At 59.3% G+C, this 16,288-nt stretch overlaps 2 protein-coding genes across 6 annotated transcripts; one reads left to right on the top strand and one right to left on the bottom strand.

The window, feature by feature from the left end:
* Positions 1-1,181: 1,181 nt before the first annotated feature.
* LOC142074185 (uncharacterized) lies at positions 1,182-6,065 on the bottom strand. Of its 4 annotated transcripts, none has more exons than XM_075134700.1 (6): positions 5,813-6,065; positions 3,536-3,979; positions 3,034-3,129; positions 2,472-2,659; positions 1,938-2,038; positions 1,182-1,794 (listed from the first exon to the last, which is right to left on the bottom strand). In XM_075134700.1, exons 2-6 carry the CDS (start codon positions 3,837-3,839, stop codon positions 1,671-1,673), a joined length of 813 nt encoding a protein of 270 aa, XP_074990801.1. In that variant the 5' UTR covers positions 3,840-3,979; positions 5,813-6,065; the 3' UTR covers positions 1,182-1,670. The 4 variants fall into 4 exon arrangements, with proteins under 4 accessions (XP_074990801.1, XP_074990804.1, XP_074990803.1 ...); XM_075134703.1 differs by lacking the exon at positions 5,813-6,065 and adding an exon at positions 5,309-5,446; XM_075134702.1 differs by lacking the exon at positions 5,813-6,065 and adding an exon at positions 5,309-5,445 and having other exon boundaries at positions 2,472-2,656.
* On the top strand, positions 6,031-15,522 carry ZNF692 (zinc finger protein 692). Of its 2 annotated transcripts, none has more exons than XM_075134636.1 (12): positions 6,031-6,222; positions 7,279-7,475; positions 7,586-7,617; positions 8,009-8,431; positions 9,104-9,152; positions 9,337-9,483; positions 9,853-9,981; positions 12,402-12,464; positions 12,753-12,831; positions 13,255-13,369; positions 13,667-13,766; positions 14,244-15,522. In XM_075134636.1, exons 1-12 carry the CDS (start codon positions 6,049-6,051, stop codon positions 14,677-14,679), a joined length of 1,944 nt encoding a protein of 647 aa, XP_074990737.1. In that variant the 5' UTR covers positions 6,031-6,048; the 3' UTR covers positions 14,680-15,522. The 2 variants fall into 2 exon arrangements, with proteins under 2 accessions (XP_074990737.1, XP_074990738.1); XM_075134637.1 differs by lacking the exon at positions 6,031-6,222 and adding an exon at positions 6,236-6,323.
* Positions 15,523-16,288: the final 766 nt, after the last annotated feature.

Raw genomic sequence — 16,288 nt, 5'->3', positions numbered from 1 at the left:
CAATACCGGCAGGAACCCCGCCATGTGTAGAGGCAATAAAAAAAAAAACGAGTCACATGGAGGAAACACGAGCTAAACCGAGGCGCAGGCATTGCTAGCGCAGGCAGCTGCGCATGAGCCACCCACGCCAGCCATCGCCGTGCTCAGAGCAGCTCAGCGCAGCCCCTGTTTCCACAACAGCACCCGTCTGACACCCCCCATCTCCTTTCTGCCCCCCATCACGCCGGAGACAAACAGCGCTCAAAGCCATTTTTCCTTCCTTTAAATAGCTTTGAGGCTCTGTTGGGTAAATTTTGCCCTGTACTTTATCAGAAAGGGGGCGGCTGTGGTTAACAGCGTGAAAGCAGAAAGGTTGCGATGAGAAGGGCAGCCTGTGATGGCTGGTACATCCGCCGAGGTAATTAGAGAGCTGTTGCAGTCAAAAAGCCTGAGTGACCTTGACCCAGGGGAAAAAAGCACCTCGAAAACAGGGACCTGCTCCTGCATTTCCCCCTCTTCACTCACCGCAGCCTGCACCTGCTCTAACGCGGGGGATTATCGCTCTTCTAGCTGGATAGTCATCCTTAGCGGAGGCAAAGCTGGAGAGGAAGCGTAGCGGTGCGAGCGCTAAGGTAAGTAAAGAGGAAAAAAAAGGAATTAGGAAGAAATTAGAAAGAAATTGGGGGGAGGGAGAGAAGAGCAGAGCCTCTCCCCATGGCAGAAGCCTCAAAAATAGGGTTTCCCCAGCTCAGGAAGAGCAAGCCAAATAAAAATGAAGTGGGACTGCGCCAACAGCACTCCTCGCCCATCCCCGCTGCCACCTCAACCCCTAACTGGGATGCTTGAGGACGGACGGACTGGGAGCACTGGGAAGGGGCCCTCCCACACAGCCACACTGGCACCGTGCTCGCAGGGGACACGGCGAGGTTTGTCCACCCACCACCCTGTTTGTGTTCAACCCTAACGCCCACAGCTGCTTTCAGCAGCACCTTCTTGAGGGGGTCAGGATTTGGGGGGGGCCCCTGAGAGCAGAGAGCTCCAGCTGTCCCCCTCCAGCACCCCACGCTGCCACGGCTCGAGGGAGAAGACGCCGGGAGACAGCCGTCACCTCACACACGCGTATTCCAACATTCCAAAAGCCAGGAGGGGAACGGACAGGGCTGCCTTGAGCAGGCGCCTTCGGAACAGAAGGGACACCCATGGTACTTTACCACATTTTAATTAAAAAAAGGAGAAAAACAGCATCGCCACCTGCGACTCTGACAGGTGCCACATAAGGGCCAATTCACACCCCGGCTCTGCGTCCCCTCTGCCCTGCACAGGGCCAGGGATCTCCCCTGCGCTTTTGGCACCCATCTCATCTGGTACGCGGCTGCTCGAGCTCCATTGCCTCGGTGCAAAAGCAGGTATGTATGCATGTGAGACAGCAAGAGTCCTGGGGTGGTCCCAGAAGGAGAAAGAAACCCATACCCAACCCAAGCTCCCAGTCCAGGCAGCCACCAGTCAGCTTCCACAACGTCTCCCCTTCCCGCAGGTTCATCTCCCCGAGACCTGGCAGAGTTGTCGCTGAGACCAGGAGCAACCCGGACTGGCAAGCTGAGGCAAGAGCATCCCTACACTACTCTATGCTGGTGGAAGAGGTGAAGCTGCGAGTCCCCAATGCGGGGAAGGTTCTTTCTCCATCACTTCTGTCACATCGGTACTTGGAGATAAACATCAGAGCTGCAGATATACGGTCGGTGCTGCGAGCAGCTTGCACTCGCCACAGCATGCTTGTTCAAATACACACACGCTCCTCGGCCGAACACCAGGAACCTGCAACGAGAAGGAAAGACACCACTGGTACCGTCGGGTGAGCGGTTGTCCCCCTGCAAGGGGGACTCCCAGCAGACACGTCCCCCCAGGCCCCTGCCCGGCCCACCACAGCCCAGTCTCCCCAGGGCCCTCACGGGACTCACGTCTCGTTGAAGCGGCTGCCATCCACCCACTCCAGGCGCTCGCCCTCTCTCCGCAGCCCAAGCCAGTAATCGGCGTTGCCCTTGAGGCGCGAGAGCAGCTCCTGGGCAGGAAAGAGAGAAGCCAACACTCAGGGGCTGCTGCCAGCCCCACGCCACTGTCCCAGCTCCACGCTGCTCCCTGACGGCCTCGCAGGCAGCCCCGGCCCCACACCGCTACCACCGGCCGTGGGATGGCCGCAGCTCCCACCCAAGGGCTGCTCCAACAAGTTCCAGAAGCTTCTGAAGGAGCTCTGAACAGCGCTGCTGTTCCTGCTCTGCCTCAGCTCTGCCCTGCTCGGGGTCCAGCCGAGCACCGTGGATGGGGAGACGCGCCCTGGGCTCCACGCCGCACCCGGGCCTCCCTCCCTCCAAGGCCAGAACTGCATCTCTGTCCCCACAAGCACCGCTCGCCTGGCCGGCACCAACCCCAGGGTCTGCACCTAACCCAGAACCCCCCCAGAAGCCCCCACGCAGCCACAACAGCCCCTCACACACCATTTCCCAGCTCATCCTGAGCACAGCCAGCGAGGCCCCCCGCGAGGAGCACTGCTCCTGGCTCCACTCCCAGCTCCCCTCCTCCTTTGAGAGGTAGTAGCAGACCCCGCGGTACCCAACCCAGCCGTCGGGACAGGCCAGCACCAGAGCCGCAGGCAGAGCTGGATTCCCTCCATCTCCTCCTGCTGCTGCAGAGGGAAGGGGAGAAGGTCAGAGCATTCCGCTCCACAGGGACCAGGGGACACAGCTCCCTGCGGCAGGGAAGGAGGCAGCCCCGGGCTCTCCCCACAGGGACCCCCAAGCTGCTGCAGGGACCTACAGGGAGCAGGCACAGCCTGCCCCACGGCACGGGTGGGGGGGTCCCTGCTCCTCCCCACGACCCCCCGGCACAGGGTCTGGCCCCACCACGCTCCCCCCACCAGCCTCGGCCTCGCACACCAACGCCTGCCCCAGCCCGCGGGGGAAGGGGCCGCATCCAGCCCGGCACCGCGCGCGCTGGGCTGCCGGTGGCACACACGGCTCCGCGCTGAGGGGCCGGATGGAGCAGCCGCTCCTCCCTTACCTGAGAGCACAGCAACAACCGCCGCCAAAGCCAGGACCAGAGCCACCAGCACAGCCAGCACCACGACGCACACCGGAAGGACCCGGCACAGCTTGCCTGGAGGAGGAAAACACCACCGGCAGTGAGGACGGTGCTGTCCCAGAGCAGGCACGGCCCTCATGTCCCCGCCACCCCCAGCACAAGCTGCCCAGGGAACGCGGGAGGGACCCCCCCGCCCCTTCTCCCCCCGCACATGCGCAGCTGGCAGCAAGAAACCCAAGGGACAGTCACAGAGATCAGGGACAAGGCTCTCGTGCCGCAGACGTGGGGGGACAACCAGCAGCAGGAGAGCTGCCAAAGATTTGGGGGGAAGGGGGATGCCTGCTACAGACCAAGCAGAAGACGAGGCCTTTCCAGACAGCTGGAAAAAGCCTCACGCTTGCCAGCCCCAGTCCTCGGGGGTGACACTGCTACAGGGATGCTGTCCCCTCCCTACAGGCCACAGGGGTGGCCCTGCACTCACCCAGAAGTCTTCTGTGGGTCCTTTTGTCTGTATCCCCAGGCACCTCCGGGTGGGGGGATATCCCTCCGTCCCAGGGAGCCAGAGGCTCCTCCACATTCCTGTCACTGGAGCAGAATCCGTTCTTCTTCCCTTCTCCCATGGCACACTGAAAACTGGAATCTCTTTGCTTGCCACAAGCAGGATCTTGCACCCAAGGCATCAGCACTGCTGGCAAAGCCAGGCATGCATGCAGTTTAAGCTCCGCAGCTCTTTGCATCGAAACGGGAGATTGCAGAGAACAGGAGAACACAATAGATTGGGACATTGAATTCTGTTGCCTGACAGCTGTCGGGCTTGATTTAAAATATCAGCCATGGCCCTGCGCTGACGCCCAGGCTCGGGAAGGCGATGCTAGCACAGTCTTCTCCCTGCTCCCCCTGGGACGCTGCAGCCTGTCCCCCGCACCTGGGGAGACAAACACAGCGTCAGCGAGCCCAGGGACCCCCAGCACAGCCAGCACCCTCCCCACCACCCTGCACGCACCCTTCCCAGACAGGCCCAAAGGGCCGGGAGCATCCCCCTTCCCACCACTCAGCCCCCCACCAGCGAGGGCCCAGGCATGGGAACAGGGGGTCCAGGGTCCCCCCAAGACGTCTGCTGAGCCCTTCTCCGCTCATCACAGCTGCCGGACACCACCACCAGCAGCCCCAGGCTGGGGCAGGGGGGAGACCTTGAGCCTTTGGAGCCAACGAGGGGCTGCAAACCCACTTGTGGGGGGGATGGGATGAAGGGGGCCCGAGCAAAGCTTCCCACGGGGTGCTTAGCAGAAACACTGAAGTCAGAAAAGGGAGGAACAACACAAGCCTCCAATTTATATTTTTTTCCAGACTTATCTGTGCACACCCGGCACACCCAGCCCCATCGGTCAAAACTGAAACCAAAACTCACTACAGCTGCTGAAGCACAAGCTCCTTGTGCCACATAGGCAAATTCCACTGCCTAGAAACTGCCAGCTGCTGGCACAGCACAGTTGCAAAGCAGGGTCCCCTTGCACAAGGGGACAGGACTATTCACCCCAGGGGTGCTTCTGTGGGCTTCTGCAAAGCAGCCCCTGCCCTGCCTGCGCTTCCAGTCCGGTGCCTTTAAGTGCTTGCATAACCGATTGTTTTTGGTTGTTTATGAACAAGAGGCTGGCTTCCTGACAGCAAAAGCAGAAGTGACCCCGCCCGGTAACAACCGCCGGGACAAGGAAGCACCAACGCCCGCAGAGAGAGGGGTCCTGAAGGAGAACCCACCGCCCGGGAAAGCCCAGGCGGGACGAGGCCCTCCCAAGAACCCACCGCTGCCCTACGGGGCCACAAGGAGCCGCGGAGCCCTGCCACGCCGAGCCCAAGCTGGGAGAGGTCCTGGGCTGGGAGAGGTCCAGGCAGCAGTGCTAGCTGCCAAGTGGGTCACCGACACAATATGCCCTAATCCCTATCGGTTTATGGGCTGGGGCCCCTCAGCAGCTCCCATACTGAAGGGCAAGGAAAGGAAAGCCTCCACAGGACGCCTTCTGTCCTGCAGAGGGAAACCAAACCCAGCCACAGCTGCTGAGGAAGAGGTGCTTTCCGAGCACGCACCCCCCGACACCTGCTGAGGGGACGGCGGGAAGGAGACCACAAGCAGCCGCCCCCTCACCGGCCCCAGAGGAAGGCGGGAAACGGGGGGACACGGGGAGCGTCACCCCACCAGGCTCCCTTCACCACAGCTCCGCCACACCGAGCCCGAGCACAGCCGACGGCAGGTCCCTACCTGCGCTACGGCCCTCCCCGAGCTCCGCCACCGCCTCACAGGGGGATGGGGGGAGGGGGGAGGGGGTCCGGCCACCGCCGGCCGCTCCCGCTGCCCTCCCAGCGCCCGAGAGAAACGAGCGACGACGGCCGCCTTTAAAAAGCCTCGCGCAGCCCGTCTACCGCTCCGGCCAATCAGCGCGCAAAGAGCGAGGAGTGGCGGGGCAGACAGCCAATCTGAGAGAGAGGGGCGACGGCCTTTTGGAAACCCCTCTACGTGATTCGCCGTCTCCCAGTGATTGATCGCTGCGCTCTTTTCTTCCCCCCGCCCCCAAGCACGAGGCTGAGGGAGGCAGCTTCCCGCTGCCTGAGGGGGCCGTTCCCCCCACCACCTCCCTCAGGATCGACCCTGACCAGATTTGGCAGCTGCCTCATCTTTATCTCCTTAAAACCCGATCGCATTTCTTTTCCTGCAGGCCTTGCTCCCCAAACATCTCCTCTAACGGCGAAGGAGCCCGGGCCAAACCTCAGATAAGCTCGATGGCGTCTTCTCCGCTCCTTTTGCTGACCGTGAGCAGGTTCCGCTCCTCTCCACCTTGTCCCAGCAGGAGTTAAGCTCGGCTTTGCAGGCTTTTCCCGCGGAGGACGGGCAGCGATGGGTGTCCATGGAGGGGTCTGGGGGGGTCCCGGGGGCTTCGCCTCTGGGAGGGGGGGGACCGAGGGGACCCCGAGGGGCTTCGTGTGCCGCCCCCGCCGGGGCCCATGGCTGAGGTGCCCGTGATGCACCGCGCCCAGGACTACAACTCCCGTCAGCCCTCGCGCGAGGGACTCCATTTCCCGGCGCGCTCTGGAGGGCGGGAGCGACGCAGCGCGCATGCGCCGCGGCGGAGAAGCGGAGGCGGGCCGTCCGCCATCTTGTCCCGGTCCCTGAGCAGTGTGAGCGATGGGGGGGGGGGGGATCCTTTGGCTCTTAAAGGGGGCACGGCCCCGGGGTGGGGCCACCTCGGGTTGAGATGGAGCGCGGCCCGGCGGAGGAGGTTCGCCGGCGGGCGGGACGGCTGCGGCGGGGAACGGGGCAGCGCACCGGAGCCTCGGCCCTTCTCTTCCCGTTGGCTTTCCCTTCCCCGCCGCAAGGCCCGCTTTAAGGCCCGGCGGCGGGAACGGGGCTGCGGCGGGGGGGGGGTAGGGGGGGCCATGAGGGGCGGGAGGGGCCTCGGGGGAGAAATGGCGGGAAGGCGGGAGGCGGGGTTAGGGAGAGAAGGGGCGGGGTTTGCAGAGGAGTGGGAGGAGCCAGTCGAAAGGGCGGGGTTGCGGAGGGGCGGGGCCAAGCGTAGGCGTGGCTGTGGCGTGTGGGCGGGGCCAAGAGCAGGGCGCGGCGCGCTCTGGGGGTTCGGAGGGGCGGAGCCAAGACGTGGGGGCGGGGACTAGAGGGGGAGGCGGGGCTTCAGCAGGCCTGGGGGCAGGGGCAGCAAGGCCCTGTGGGGGGGGGGCAGCATGGCCACCCCCCCTTCCCCTGGCCTGCCCACCCTGGCCCCCCCTATGGTGCCGGGCCACCCCTGTGTCCCCCCCACGTCCCCTGTCACCCCCCATGGAGCCGGGCCAGCCCCACGTCCCCCTCCCATGTCCCTGTGTCCCCCCTGACCCCCCCCTTAGCACCCTCCCATATCCTTGTGACTCCCCTGGAGCCGGGCCACCCCTGTATCCCCCCTCCCATGTCCCTGTGTCCCCCCTTGACCCCCCAGGCCCCTCCCCATGGAGCTGGGCTATCCCCATGTGTCCGCCCCCCCATGTCCCCGTGTCCCCCCAGCACCCCCCTGACCCCCCCATGGAGCCAGACCACCCCCATGTCCCCCCCATGGAGCTGGGCCATCTCCATGTCCCCCACCCATGTCCCCACTTGACTCCCCCCCATGGAACTGGACCACCCCTAAATCCCCCTCCCGTGTCCCCATGTCCCCCCTGACTGTCCCCATGTCCCCCGCCCCATCCCAGACCCCCCCCATGGAGCCGGGCCGCCCCGGCCGGCAGCGGGCCCCCGATTGCATCCGACGACAGAAGCGACGGGAGCTGGACGCCCGCCGCAGCAAGTGCCGCATCCGCATCGGGGGGCACCTGGAGCGCTGGTGCCGCCTCAAGGAGCAGCTTGGCTTCGCCCTGCACTCCCAGTTGGCCCAGTTCCTCCTCGACAGGTCAGTAGGGGGTGGGGGAGCGCTGTAAAACCCTTAAAAACCCCTTAAAAACCCTTGGGATGGGGAAAAGGAAGGTTGAAGCTCGCTCACTCTCCCTCTTCCCACCGCAGGTACAGCTCCCACGACTGCGTCTGGAGCCCAGGTAGGCGCCCCCCACCCCAAATTCTCAATTATTTTGGGTCCAAAAGAGGTTTATGGCGAAGAAAGAAGATTCCTGTTGCGTTGAGTGCTTGGGTGCTGGAGATGCTCACCCCGCCCCGAGCAGGAGGCGAATCGTTGGGGTTGTTGGCATCCCCAGCTCTTTTTTTTTTTGGGGGGGGAGCTATTTGAGGTTTTGGGGGATTCCTAAAAAAGGGGAGCTCTTAATATGGTGGAAACATCAGATCCTGCACGAGATGGTGGGGAAAGTGGAGGGAGAGCCTTGCGGACATCCCACCCGCCCCACGCTGGTTTTACGTCACGGAGAACAACCGAAAAACCGAAGTTTGGAGCCGGTTTTAACCGATTTGTCTGGTTTTTTGTGCTTTCACCAGGCGAGCTGGAGCCCAACCTTCTCCATGCCGATGCCCTGCAGCGCCTGGTCGTCCTGTCCCACGGTCACGGCCAAGAGTGCGGTTTCGTCCCCGACGTGAAGCCCCCGGCCCCAGGCAGCACGTCCCAGCTGGTGTGGGAGTGCGTGGCCGGGCACAGCTTCTCCTGGGGTGTCCCCGGGGCGGTGGGGGACTGTACCCCCACAACCAGCCACCATGGAGAGGAACAACGAGGGGACTCGGGGTGCAGCTCCTCGCCGGTCACCGGCCGCCGGCGCTCGCTCCGGCAAGCCGGGCTGGCCGCCGAGTCCGGCTCCGGGAAGGGCGAAGCCGAACTGGAGGGAGCGGCTCAGTCACCCGTCGGTGTTGGGGACCGGAGGGAAGAGCCGGGAGCTGGAAGCGATGATGGTGATGATGGCAACGCAGGTGAGCTCCTCTGTGTCCCCTTCACCATCCTCATTTCCCTGTTGACCTCTTGATTCCCCATCTTCAGCCCTTCTCCCAGTCCCAGAGGCACATCAACCACTTTCCCACTGGCATCGGATGTTCCCCCAACCCTGTTGCCTCCCTCTTGCTCCTGAGATGGCAGCACCATCATCTAAAACAAATCTCTGGGGCTTTGCTAGAAAATCAGAGAGAGGAGTCTCCCACCAGGCTTGTTCCTACCACAAGCCCGTACCTTCTCCATCCTGTCCTTCCCCTGGAAAAGCCGAGCTGGGAGACCCCAGGTTCATCACAGGCGTTGAGCAGAAGACCTCGCTGAGCCCACACAGATGCAGCTTTCAACAGTTTCCAAGAGCCACAGCTCTTGTTGTTTATCCAGACTGAAAATCGGGGAGAAAAATCATCTTTTTTCCCTGTAGTAGGTTCTTGAGAAGAGGTTGAGCTTCTTCCAGTAGAATATTTTGGAGTAACTTGGCCCTCATTTCTCCTGGTCGGTGGGATGGCACCACGCAGGACCTTTCCAACACCTGCAGGCTTCCCAACCCTGCTGCTGGATCCACTCCCCATCCTCCTCCTCCCTCCTCTGCCTCTCCCAACATCCCGGCTCGACCAGCCGCGCTTCAACTTACCACAACTCCTGTCATCTCCTTGCAGCTCCCCAAGTGCCGGTGGAGAAGGGGACCATGGCAAAAGATCACGGGAGGTGAGTGGTGGCATGCATGAGTCTTCTCTCAGTGTATAACTGGGCTCTCTGGAGCTGAAGGTCAAGTTTGGACCCTTCCATCTCATCCCTTGAGTTCTCCAACGGGCAGCCAATGTTTTAACGAAGACCTTCCATGATAAAACCCGTTGCGGCAGAGCTGACTTTGATCGTTGCGTTCCTGCAGCGCGCCCATCCCGGAGGAGAAAGCGGAGCAGGGGGCTGAGCCCCAAGAAGAAGAGGAGGAAGAGGAAGATGAGGACTTTGCTGAGGACGATGACCTCACCTACACCGATGATCTGCGCGATGAGAACTACCACCCATCTCTGGACAGGTGAGGATCGCTGGGAAGGAGCCCATGGACTGGGACCACACGAGAGCCAGTCCACAGGTTCCCAGTCACGCTGTCCCAGTCCAGACGGGTATCACACTGGGAGGGTTTCAGACCTCACATCTCTGCCACCCTCTTGTCAGCTGTAGCAAGGCAAAGGAGGAGATGGGAATAACGTCCTTATATCCTAAATAAGTTGTTTCTGAGCTCAAAAGGGCGCAGACTTTTGGGGAGGCACCTTCTTTCACTGTTTCTCTGCCTGAGTGAGGGTCTTTGCCATGTCCGACCACGTCCAACCAATGTCCGACCACGTCCTACCACACCCAACCCTCTAAACCATCTTGCCTATCCCGTGTCTGTCTTCTCCCCCAGTGACTCTGAGCCTCAGCGACGACAAAGCCAGACCAAAGCCCGGAAGAAACCCGTAAAGGAGGAGCAACCCCTGCATGAGCCGAGCCTGACCAGCTCCAGCCCATCGGAGGAGAAGGTTGGACGAGTCAGGTGAGTCGTGACGGCCGCGTCGATGTGGTGACGCTGGGGACGGGCATCGGGCTGCCTGTCTTGGAGCATCCATCTCTCCGTGGCCACTGAACCAGCGTTTTGGGGCTTGTTGGAGATGATGCTGCTTTCCGTGATGAGAAACCAGATGGAAACCGTCCAACCCAACAATAAATGATTCTCAAACCCTGAGCTCCGGGCAGGGTGAGAGCCGCGTGTCCCCAGGGGGGTTTAATCCGTCGTCCGCAGGGCAGCGCTGCGTTGCTTGGCCTCGTTGAGTGTTGGAGCTTGCAAAGGGGAGGGTCTGGCACGTCGATCTCGCTACGAGGGGGGCTTAACGAGTCTTCGTGTCGTCCACCGTGTCTCTCGTGGAGCCGGTCCTGGGTCGTTGGGGAGCAAGGACGTGCTGCTGGGGCAGGGGTTGCCCCCGGAGGGGGACGAAGACCCCTTAAACCACCACCGTGGTGGGCGTTGAAGCCTCTGAGCAGCCTGGAGGTTGCAGCAGCAAAAAATCCGTACGTCCCACCCCTCCACCCCCCGCATAAGCACAGACTGCGGTCTCCACCTATAGATATGGGGCTTCTCCAGCAGCCAGAGCAGCTCTATATGGCCCAGCTATATTGCCCAGCAGCTCAAGCCCATGGGGAGATGCGAGTAGCGACGGCACCTCGAGCGTTGGTCAAGGGACAGCTTGATAACGACCACGATTATTTAATATGCAAGCGCTCTTTGCCACCGCCTGTTTGAGGCTGAGGGTTAGGTTTTAATCTTTCCTTCCCAGCCCCGTGGGCTCCAGATTCACTTTCCTGTTCTAAATAAGCTCAAATCATCACTCAATTATTTGCTGCGTCTTCATGCAAGACTATTAAGTAGAGGTTGGTCTCGATGCTGAAACAAGAGGATGGTCCATGCGCTGCCTCTTGGGTCTGACGCACAAGGAGATGTCACCTTGCTGGATTTTCTTACGCTTTTAACACGACGAGGGCGTTAAAACCCCCTTTTTCGTTGGAGTTAGCCAGAGTGACCGCGTAACACCGCCTTGTAACGCATCTTGCCTTCGTGTTTCCTACGAAAGACGGGACCGGCAGCAAAACGCACGCCCCAAAACTCACCGCGTAAGTATCGTGCTGCTCCGTTAAGGCTTTTATTAATTTGCTTTTCACTTTGAAATGGTATCGCCGCTTCTTTTCGGTGCTAAACACCCTTCCCGTCTCCTTGCAGCTCTGAAACCGCCTCGCTGGAAGAGCGAACGTCCTCCTGGAGACCCAGCAAAGGAAAACAAAGGTAAATCTGGCGTTTGCTTTTCTCCTCTCCCTGCCCACCGCTGGTCCCGTAGCACCGGGGGACACCAGGCTCTTAAATTCGAGAGTGGAAAGGTTGGGGTTAGCTCTAGGGAGTCCTTGTTAAGGCCAAAAGGGAATTCCAAGAGGGATTTTTCACATCCCTCTGGCATTTTTTTGGGTCCTGCACGCTTTCCGTTCAAAATCCCGGTTCGGACCTCCAAGAGATGCACCTAAGGACCACTGGAGATTTGCAGAAGTGGCTGATGAAAGCGGCCGTTGACTTTCTTGGGCAACCAGTGCGATCTTGGAGCTTTTAGCCCCCTCTCCAAAGCCCTGCCTAAACTTTAAGTCGCTGCTGCCCTTTTTAAGGCTGAGCTTAGTTACAGAGATCATATTTACAAGCGTTTGATAACAGAGATCATATTTACAAGCGTTTGATTAATTTTTTTCCCCCTCTTTTGTTGCAGCAACCGGAAGAACGGAAATAAAAGACTATTTTATGAGCAAAAGCGAGCGCCTCCAGACTTCGGTGTGTTCATCCTCTTCTCGCTTCCCAAAGGTAATGCCATCGTGAGCTAAGAAAACCTTTTTAGGAGATTGTGGACAAAGATGCCCAGCCCCTATTTTTATTCCGTGCTGAGGATGTGGTTTGGCATCGTCGTCTATTAACGATCTCTTTATTTCTCCTCCCCACAAAAGGACGCCTGTTTTTTTTTTTTAACGTATCTTTCTTTAATTTCAGGATGTCAGCCCAAAATAGCTGCTGTTTCCACGGAGCTGCGGATAAATTATAGATCAAACGAGGCTGGCGTGAGGTTGACAGCAATCTTAGATGTCCTGGGACATATCCAAAACCATGTGAAAGATCTTTTGTAATGAGTAATAAAGAATATATTCCTATTTATAATGTCTGTGCATTTGTTAACATCGTTTCCTGCTCCGACGGGGAGAAATATTGGAGTGAATTCCCAAAATGGAAGAAATAAAAGAGAAATGGTCGCCCAGCGGATGGTTTTAGCGTAGGGTTTGCTTGGAAACCCATCAGCTGCGAGGTTGGAGGACCGCAGCTTCTCGGCTTTGTGCTTGGGGACGAAGAGAGGGGACAAAAACCTCACTCGAGACCCTTCTTTCCCACTGCAGCTGCAAGAGGCGAGCGCAGCCGTGCGACGAGGACGTGGCCCAGATCGGCCCGAAGAGGATCAGGTACCTGGGGGCGGTGGGGAAGGGGAAGCTGCCGCGCCGTTTCCCAGCCCCTCGGGAAAACGAGAAGGTGACGCTCAGCCCTTCCGTGGTGGGACACCCTTGGCGAGCAACGTTTGCTCCGACAGGAGCCTTCTGAAGGGCTTTATTTGCTTAAATTAAGCTTTTGACGGCTGGCTAAGATGGGTGAGGAGGACCTAGCGGGGTGCCAAATCCAAAAGCCACAGCTTTTTCGGCTCTCCTCCCTGCTCTTCCTCACCGACGATGGTTTTTCCACCCTCTCTCCTGCAGGAAGGCGGCAAAGCGCGAGATCCTCCTGTGCGACTTCGAAGGCTGCGGCAAGATCTTCTCCAACCGCCAGTACCTGAACGTGAGGGCTGGGGGCAACCGTTGCGCTTAAATCCATCTCTCATGGCCCGGGAGGTGCAGCCGAGCTGGGCGCGAGCGTCCCTCCCGCTCCCAGGCTCTTCTGGGGCCACCAGAAGAGTGACCCACCCGTTGGGTCGGGTTTTGCCTGTCCAAGCTCCGTTTTGGGTACCTTGGCTGTTGTCCTAGAGCTGGAATTGGGCAACCTGAATTGCCCGTGGCTTTCCGAAGCTGGATAACGTGGGACTTGTTGGCCCAGCAGCAGCTCGGAGTGGCTGAGGTCGTTTGAAGTCCCACCACGCGCTTCAGGGAGCGAAACGGGGGGGACGTTGCTGCTGGAAGATGCCCTTGGGTTTCCTCCAAGCGCAGCGTCTCAGCGCTGACCTCCTCCTCTTCTTACTCCCTCTTTTTCTCCCCAAAACGGCAGCACCACAAGAAGTACCAGCACGTCCACCAGAAGACCTTCACTTGCTCGGAGCCCAGCTGCGGCAAGTCCTTCAACTTCAAGAAGCACCTCAAGGAGCACGAGAAACTGCACAGCGGTGAGTTGGCCACCTCGGCACGCGTACCCTACACAGATATATACCTCCCTATACCTCCTTTCCTGCGCTGGTCCCACCTCTGCTGGGCTCCAGCTGACCGTACCCACGTCCTCACCATTCACATTCGCATCCCTGGTAGATGTTACAGCACCAAATGCTTTCCGCTCCCAAATCTACCGTCAATTTATCACCTCCGTGCTGGGAGAGCATCCTGCCTCCTAAAACACATCCTGAAAGCCCCCTGACTGCTCTTCCAGGCTGCATCAGCCCCTAATCCTTTTTTCTTCTGCCCCACAGACAAGCGGGACTACATCTGCGAGTTCTGCGCCCGTTCCTTTCGTACCAGCAGCAACTTGATCATCCACAGGCGCATCCACACAGGGGAGAAACCCCTGCAGTAAGTACCAGCCCCCCCAACGCGACCGCTGACTCCCCGGTTGGCATCAGGGTTTCTCCCTGTCGCTTTTCAACCCAAATTTAGCTTCTCGGTGCGTGGGTGGGAGAGCAAAGTTTCTCGCTGTGGGTAGCCGCAGGACTTGCTGTTATTTTTGTTTTGCCTAAAGGTTTCTGCCCCCCCCGCCCCGGGGCTGGCTGCGCTCTGATCCAGCAGCTTCAGGATCAGCTTCAGAGCGTGGGCTTGATTTGGAAAAGCTTAATGAGCTGGGACTTAACGAATTTACTTGCCTGGAGGGTGTGCTGAAGCCGCGCAGAGCTAAGGCAGCGGTGCAGGGCGGTGGCTTTGCTAAGCCCGTGTAAAATTACAGCATCAAGATGAGGCGGGGCCGGTTCTCCCTCGCGCTTAATCCCTTGTAATACCTTTTTTTTTTTTTTTTTTTAATTCTTTTACATTGAATCCCGTCCTGTTTTCTCCCAGGTGCGAGATCTGCGGCTTCACCTGCCGCCAGAAAGCCTCCCTGAACTGGCACATGAAGAAACACGACGCCGACTCCTTCTACCAGTTCTCCTGCGACATCTGCGGCAAGAAGTTCGAGAAGAAAGACAACGTCACTGCCCACAAAAGCAAAAGTCACCCCGAAGTGCCCGGCGGACCCCCCCAAGCCGAGGGGGGTCAGCGGCAGACGGTGCCATCCCCACCGCCCAACTTTAGCGCAGGGATGCGGGCAGGGCTGGAGCAGCCGGAGGCACCCGGAGCGTTGGCCGTGGAGCCCCTGGAGATGCCGGGGCTTGGGGACACCCTGGTGAGCGGTGGTGAAGCGGAGAAGACCCCACCTCTCAGCGCAGCCTCGGCTGAATATCGGGGGGATCCGGGTGCGCCCCGAGGCCGGGTGATAGACGGCGTTGGGTCGTAGCAGGACTCATCCTCCAGTTCTTGGCCGCAGGAGGGACCAGAGAGCAGGATGGGAGGACCGATGGGGCAAGGTGGAACGGTGCTGGACCCCGCGGCGCATGGCGGAACCGTGTCCAGGTGCCAAAAATACAAGGGACAGGCAAAGACCGGCGCTTCCCGGGGGAAATCCCAGCTTCTCCGCCAAATCCCGGGCTTTCCTCGAGCTCGCAGCAGCGTTGCCACAGGCAGAGAGCCTCTTGCCCGGCTCCCTCGCTGCGAGGGGGGGAGCGTGAGGTTGCCAAAGTCCTCAGCAGGATCCTCAATAAAGACTTATTTTGTGTAAAAGTGGGTTTCCCCGCTTGCGCCGGCCGCCTCGGCGCTCAGTTTCTATGAAAAATAGAGGTAGAAAAGTGAGATTTCCATGGGTGCAGCCTGCCTCAACACCCAGTCCAAAGGTTGTCTGTATTTAGCACGATAAAAAAAAGGACGATTTATGTCGGGAAGTCAATGGTAGGTGGAGGGGATCGAGGCTGTACCGGTTTTGGCCTCGGAAACGGGCATTATTTGATCCGGTGATGGTTTTCCAAGTTCTCTAAACCCCACTTGGCCTTTTATTGAGGCTTTTTGGAAAGGATTGTAATATTTACGCAGCCTTGAACGTCGCCAGCTCAACAGGGTTTAGCAGGGGAAAAAAAAACCAAACCACAACCCTGCAAGCGTAGGCTAGAAGATGATTTTGACACAGATAAAGGGGCTGCAGGGAGGACGGAGCTCGCCGGAGCGGCTGTGGGAATCGGGGACACAAAATGGGGCTGGCTGTAGGAATTGTAAGTCAGGCTGCGCCCTCAAATAGCACTTGGGGGGGGGGAAAAAAGCACATTTCGGGGGAGAAGATGGGTGTCAGAAGTGGGGTTTTTTTCCCACTGTGATTCAAATCCACAGCTTTTTGTTTCTGGCTGCAACAACCCAGCTGCCGAGGGGGATGAGTCGGAGCGCCCGCCCCGTAGCCACCGGCTATCGGCTTAGATAAACTGATTACGAAGGAATTGACCCAAAAAACAGGGGTGTGAGGGCCCTGTGAGAGCTCCCAGACCAGGGATAAATAGCAGGGTCAGTGATGGTGCAGAGATGCTCCGCGATATCCTGTCTCGGGGGCATCTGCTTTCCTGCTGCTCGGTATTTTCCTTCTCGGAGCAGAAATTGGGGGGATTTCCTGGGCTGGGGAGGGGGAAACAGGCACCTCAATTTCCCCCCGACACAGGGCAGCGGCACCCCCCATCCACCCGCTCCTTCCCCGTGCGGACGTGGTTGATGCTTGCGTGCAGACGGGCTCCGTCCCCTCACAGAGGGGCTTCTGCCCACCCCCAAAAAGGGATATTTTTTCCACCCCAAAAAAGGATATTTTTTCCACCCCAAAAAAGGATATTTTTTCCACCCCAAAAAAGGATATTTTTTCCACCCCAAAAAAGGATATTTTTTCCACCCCAAAAAAGGATATTTTTTCCACCCCAAAAACGGATATTTTTTCCACCCCAAAAACGGATATTTTTTCCACCCCAAAAACGGATATTTTTTCCACCCCAAAAAAGGGCTTGATGCTGCCAGGTGCTGGGCACTGGCAGGGCCATGGG

This window comes from Calonectris borealis, chromosome 33, assembly GCF_964195595.1.
Source record: "Calonectris borealis chromosome 33, bCalBor7.hap1.2, whole genome shotgun sequence".
NCBI classification, from domain to species: domain Eukaryota; kingdom Metazoa; phylum Chordata; class Aves; order Procellariiformes; family Procellariidae; genus Calonectris; species Calonectris borealis.
The sequence above is the reverse complement of the archived record's forward strand: the minus strand, read 5'-3'. Positions and strand labels throughout refer to the sequence as shown.

Excerpts from the sequence above, each read along its gene's own strand:
- LOC142074185 (XM_075134700.1), bottom strand. The coding sequence starts at position 3,839 with ATGTCCCAATCTATTGTGTTCTCCTGTTCTCTGCAATCTCCCGTTTCG. Across the intron at positions 3,130-3,535 it reads GACCCACAGAAGACTTCTGG|GCAAGCTGTGCCGGGTCCTT; the intron begins GTGAGTGCAGGG and ends TTCCTCCTCCAG. Across the intron at positions 1,795-1,937 it reads GGCAGCCGCTTCAACGAGAC|GTTCCTGGTGTTCGGCCGAG; the intron begins GTGAGTCCCGTG and ends TTCTCGTTGCAG.
- ZNF692 (XM_075134636.1), top strand. The coding sequence starts at position 6,049 with ATGGCTGAGGTGCCCGTGATGCACCGCGCCCAGGACTACAACTCCCGT. Across the intron at positions 9,484-9,852 it reads TACCACCCATCTCTGGACAG|TGACTCTGAGCCTCAGCGAC; the intron begins GTGAGGATCGCT and ends CTTCTCCCCCAG. Across the intron at positions 9,982-12,401 it reads GAGAAGGTTGGACGAGTCAG|CTGCAAGAGGCGAGCGCAGC; the intron begins GTGAGTCGTGAC and ends TTCCCACTGCAG.